Raw genomic sequence first — 6,000 nt, 5'->3', positions numbered from 1 at the left:
ATATTAAAAAAATATTGTAAGATTTTTTTTTCTGTAATATCTTTCGACTTTAAGCGAACAAAATCAAGAAAAACGCACACACACACACACACAAATCGAAAAAAAAAAATTAAAACATGTGAATTGTGATTAAAAAAGGCACAGAATAATCACTTAAAGAAAATGGATGATTTTCTTCGGTTGTTTTCAAGTATTATAATATATTAAATGATTCAAAATTAATAGATCACCGATTTTCAGCTCAGCATAAAAATGCTCATCCCCCCTCCTCCCCTTCAAATATAGAGTGGGGATTTCTTGTTTGAATAAGAAAAATCGAGAGTAAAAAAACTCCATCAATATTGGTTTTGAAAAGTTCAGTTTTTTCCGACACACACTCTGTAGAAACAAATAATATTTACCTCCCCCGGCTCTAGCAACGCCAGCTGCGCCACGTGACATCCAGCGACCAATGAAAAGCCGGCGAAACGCTTTCTCCTATCGTTTCTTCTGTTTGGTGAGCCGCGGAGAGACGAGAACGAACGAAAGTCCAGCTCTCTCCCCCCCCCCTTCTTTTCTAGAACGACCCCCCTCCGCCCGCTTAGCCCGAGAGTGCTTAGAAACTCCAATGCACGCGGTGCTTTCACACAAGAATCCCTTTCAACGTAAATACACGCGAAAATCTCCTGTGCTGGGCACTCGTGTTAAGGCTGTCGTTGAACAACTCGCTATGTTTGCCTTTCAGACGCGCTGCGGACTATCTGTTCCTGAAACATAAGTTCTGTTTTCGGGGTGGTCGCACCTCCTTAAAAATATCTTCATGGATATTCCAGTGGGATTTTCACGAAAGACGCAACCGTGACCAAGATGAAAATTAATTGGTGAGGGGAAAACTCTTGTCCCGTTCTTTTCTTCTCTGTTTAACAGTTCTTGTATTGCAGATTAGTAAGGAAAGGCTTAACTCTTAATTTATGATGATTATTATTGTTAACTAACTGTCATCGTGTGACATTATTTCGATATTTGAGAAAAAGGTAGTTGAATTTTGAAAGCGGGTATTCAGTCGTATCAGGCGATGGGTCCCAGTCCGGTAAGAACTTTGCAAAGACATTTTAGCTTGTTTTGCTTTGTTTTTTTGAGTGTCAGTGGTATGCTTGAGTCTGAGTAAGAGCGATCGGAGCTGTGTTGTGTTTTTTGTGCCTACCTGGTCAGTTTGTTGATCACGTGATTTTTTCCTCCCCTCCCCCACCCCCCTTCTCCGAACGATGCTCTAGGTTTAGCGAGGAGGAAGGCTACGCAGAGACCCGGCCGGCGGTGGCATCGAGCGCCGCGGCGGAGGCAACGACGATGAACGGCGGCATCTACGACGAAGCGAGCCGGCCGGCCGGCGGAGAATCCCTTCAGCCCCTGCACATCCCTGCCAAGAGACTGACGCCGACGAGCTATCCGGCAGAGTGCGGCGGCGGCGCAGATCCGGCCGGGGTCATCCGGCACGGCAACGGACAACCGGCCTGGGGCTCGGCCGGATACCCGGAGTCCGCCTTCGTCGACCACGTGCCCCAGTATCCGGCGCAGCCCCTGTGCAATGCTGTTCGTGACGCCGGCTACTACTACAACGCCAAGCCGGCGCAGAGCTCCCCGCTCAAGTTCTGGTCGAACTCGTACGAGGCCGGCCCGAGCGCCGTCGACCAGCCCTTCGGCGCGCAATCCTGGTGCGGATACGCGCCGTATGCCGGAGCGCGCGTCGACCCGCAGCCCGTCTCCTACTTCCCGGACGATCGAGCCAGGGGCCCGGACACCGGATATCCGCAGACGGATGCCTACGGACTCAGAAGCTTCTCCGGCGAAGTCCACTGCCCCACCACCTACGTCCAGACCACCTCAGGTAAGTCACCTTTCCCTCAACTTTCTACACAGTAGCCATTCAATTTGTCCAGTTTAGGCGGTGGGAATCCTCACGAGTTCCCCCAGTCAAAAAACAAAAATTAAACACTCGCATCCGGGGGGGAGGAGGAGGGTTAAAAACCAGGTCCCGTTCAAGCCAAAGTGTTGCCCTGGTCCTAGCGAAGTTTGGCACCCCCTCACAAGAAAAGCCGCACATTTTCAAAGCCAGTTGGACCAAAAAAGGGGAAGAAAGATGGAAATTGACCCTATTTTGTTGTCTCTAAAATTATGATGCCCAGGTTCACAGACCTGCAGCACTGCTCGTTAAACAGGCTCTGATAAAAAAAAAAAAAAAAAAAAAAACCTTAAGTATATTTCATTACCCACAAGCAAACGCTTACTTTTAAATTTTTCTGAGAAGCGTCTTTACGAACATAGATACCTTAGAATGTCTCTCATTTTCAAAGCATAAACTCACAGAAAAATGTAGAAAAAATAAATATTACTAAGAAACTACACCCTCGTGGGTTAAATTTTCGGCGTCTTACATTTCAAATTGCAAACAATCGAAAACATTTGCAGACATCCCTGGTACTACATCTCTGGGGAGATAAAACCCCTTAAACACTTTCCATGTAGAAACTATCAGAGAATCTTATATATATTGCGGTAAAACTATGTCACAAAGGGTTATCCTTTTAGAACTTACACGTAGAAACTTTCAAAGATACTTATAAACCCTTCTAAGAAACTATATCTTAAATGGTTAACGTTTTATTCAAAAATTCTCTAAGGCACTTTTGATAAGTACTTTTAGTAGTTTTTCTCTGAGCGTATCACTAAGGAACTACACTTCAAGGGCTTAAAAAAAAACCCTTAACAGTTTTCTTTTTATATGTAGAAAGTCTAAAAAAAATCTATAGATATTACTAAGAAAGTACAATCTCTCATTTCAATCTTTTCTAATGCAATAACTTTCTCTCTCTTTTCACAATTTATGGATCTTATTTATAAAAACTTATTTTCTTACACTGTTAATTACCTGACTATTTTTCATCCAGTTGTTTGAATTATTTTTTTTTACTCATGGATTTTTTTTAAATCTTTTATATCGTGCGGCATTTCCACAGTTTCACACATCATTATCATTTTCAGAAATGAATACGTTCACACTAAAACAGTTTTCAATGAGCAGTACAAAGTTACAAAAACAGTTACATTGGTTCTCACAATTTGAGAGTAACCATCCTTCCAGAAATATCTTTCTGGGTGTGTTTCTGCCTTTCACATTTACTGTTTCTTTCCGCCACAAATTTAAACTTTCGTTAAGTTTCGTAGCATTAGAATTGCTTTCTGGGCAAAAACAAAGTCCTACATTTTTTAAATCCACAATTTTAGTTTTGATTCGAACTATTTCTTTGAATGATGGAAACCAAATGAAGACATTCACTACACATACACACTCTCTCTCCCTCTGATTAAATTACTCACTTTTTTCAATGTCATGTGATAGACAATATCAAGTATGTAACAGTGATTAAGTAGTGTAAGCTTTTAACTGCTATCGTATATCATAAAAATTCTTATAGTGATATAAAATCACCCAACATCTTTATTTTTGCATGCCTTTCAACAATATATGTTATATGGGATAAAAATACTTTAAAGAGCAGAAAACACCTGATAATAATGCGTTGTTTATTTTTATTTTAAAACCAAAAGTTAATTTAGAGTAATATAGAAGCATTGTAAAAATTTAGTAAAAGACAAAGATTAAATAAAAGTTTATTAAATAAATTTCCTAATGAGTTAAAGAATGTAAATGAGTTAAATATGAGTCAAATTTACTGCTTTAAAATATAACAAGTTCATTATAATCAACATTTTCAACTTATCTCTGTTAGGCAATTCTTATTTGGCAAAAATTTTCGAGAAGAAAAGATAATTAAATATATCCACAATCTAGTGGTTGAAAATTACCCAGTAAAAATTTCTGTGCATTGAACTGCTCATCTCAATGTACTTTTCTGTGCTCTTGCCTTTTGAGAATTCATCTCATAAAACTATAGCAAGAAAATGTATCATTTCTTCGTTTTTGTTCTTTTTCAGTGAAATACTTTTCATCTCGATTTCATGTTTACATAATTTGTACTGGAATTAAAGAAATTCAGTTACTAATAGTTTTAAATCTGTTTCATTGAATTTCATTGAAAAAATGTTTACTAATGAAAAAAAAAATCATTTTTAAGTAAAGTTAAAATATGTTTCTCTTATTAAACTATAAATATTTCTAATGCGCCAGCAAAAGAGCTACATTGATGTGGAGATTGTTTATTAAATGACCAGTTTTACAATAAGAAAATAATTAAGTGTCAATACACTTCCATAACAATTTCGCATGCGTTACCAAAAAAAAAAAGAAACATTTACGTTATTAAGTTATGAGTTTTTATAAAGCAAATAAAGTTTAGATACGTTTTTCTTATTGAACTATAAATATCTCTAATGAGTCAGCAAAAAAGCTACATTGATGTCAAAATTGTTTTAATAAGTTATGATTTTTACAAAAATCAAGTAAAATTTACATTCACTCTTCTTATTGAACTATAAATCTCTCTAATGCGTCAGTGAAAAATCTACATTAATGCGAATTTTGTTTATTAAATTAACAGTTTTTACCATAAATAAAGATATGTTTTATCAAAACTAAACCCTTCCACTTGTATTCCTTCCCTCAATGAACTACGAATTCATTTAATGTGATTTTTGTAGTTTTACTTATAGCAACTGAAAAATAGTCATTGACTATTGAGTTTTGGATTAAACTACGAAAAATGTTGCAAACGGTCAAGCTATTTATTAAATTGCAATAATTTATTTCATGTGATCAAAACAACCATCACAACTAGTGAAATAAAATCATATGCTTGAACATTTTGCATTGAATTAGCATTTTCTCTGATTGGTGAAAGTTATTGGTTCGAGTGAGCTTTGAATTCTGATACTGTTATCAATTTAAAATATATTGGTTTTTAAATAATATTTTAAAATATGTTCACTAGCATGAAATCTAATGTAAAAGTATCATTTTTAAAATGCTCCAGAATAGCACTCTCCATTTAAAAAATAGCTGAGAGGAAAATTACCATTCAAAAAGTGGAAAACACACATAAAAGCAAAATTTATTTTTCTTGCTTTTTTCTTTATTTTTCTTACTTATTTCTTTACTTATTTTACTTATGTCCTTACTTCTCTCACTTTCACTTTCTAAAACTAGTATTTCGTACGGATAAATGCTACTAATCTCATTTTTCGAAAATTTACACAATATTATTTACTTTCCCTAAGAATTAGATTGGACAATACTAATAAAAGTATTCATGAACGATTCCATTTTATGCAAAAATCAAGAAGTGTCATCATACTTTGAATTATTCAAAAAACTGCAGGTGATTTTAAATAACATTTTGTGAAAGATTCTCTGCTTATTTTAATGCGTTGATAATCCTTCGGAATTTTTCTCACTGAAAGTTCAATTTCTGTTTTATATATTAAAAAATAAAATTCATTTTATGCTTCAAATACAGATAAAATTGAAATTGCTGTGTCCCAAAAATAGAAAGAAAGAAAAGAAATCAATCATTGACCAACGTTAACACTGAAAATTTTCCATAAGTTTGCCTTACGTATTGCATTTATGCGTAATAAAAGTAACATTTGTTTAAGACTATTTGAATATTCGTTAGAAAAGTTTTTTCATCTATCATAAAAATTGTATTTAAATCATTTTCTAACTTGATTTTTTTTCAATGCAAATACAATCCATCAATGTTTAAAGTAAAATAACTTGAATTGAATTTGCTTCTGTTACTTGCAGCAGCTTTCGTATTTTGCTATTGACGTAATTGCAAAATGTCTTCAATTAAGAAATGCAAAAAATAACAAGGAAGATGCAATGTAGCTAACTGATTTTTTTTTTTTTTTTTAAATCATTCTTTTGCATTTCTAATTTTAAGATAAATTTTTTGGTAACGATTTTAATATAGTTTACTCTATGAATAACAAAACAGTATTAAAATGTGATGAAATATGAGTGATTGTTGTTTCAGAAGATTATGATGCTATTACATTTTCGCT

General features: G+C 35.1%; 1 protein-coding gene across 2 annotated transcripts in view; it reads left to right on the top strand.

Annotated features, from left to right (window-relative positions):
- Nucleotides 1-601: 601 nt before the first annotated feature.
- The window catches only part of LOC129231844 (homeobox protein abdominal-B-like), a 41,710-nt gene continuing 36,311 nt past the window's right edge, over nt 602-6,000 (top strand). The window contains exons 1-2 of one of the 2 annotated variants that reach the window (XM_054866225.1): nt 602-860; nt 1,254-1,864. In XM_054866225.1, the coding sequence (XP_054722200.1) occupies nt 847-860; nt 1,254-1,864 (625 nt within the window). In that variant the 5' untranslated portion in view covers nt 602-846. Of the gene's footprint in view, nt 861-883; nt 1,865-6,000 lie in introns of those variants that run through there. The other variant, XM_054866226.1, reaches the window with a different exon arrangement.

This window comes from Uloborus diversus, chromosome 10 (genome assembly GCF_026930045.1).
Source record: "Uloborus diversus isolate 005 chromosome 10, Udiv.v.3.1, whole genome shotgun sequence".
In the NCBI taxonomy this organism is placed as follows: Eukaryota; Metazoa; Arthropoda; class Arachnida; order Araneae; family Uloboridae; genus Uloborus; species Uloborus diversus.
Note: the sequence above shows the minus strand (reverse complement) of the source record. Positions and strands in the feature narration are given on the sequence as shown.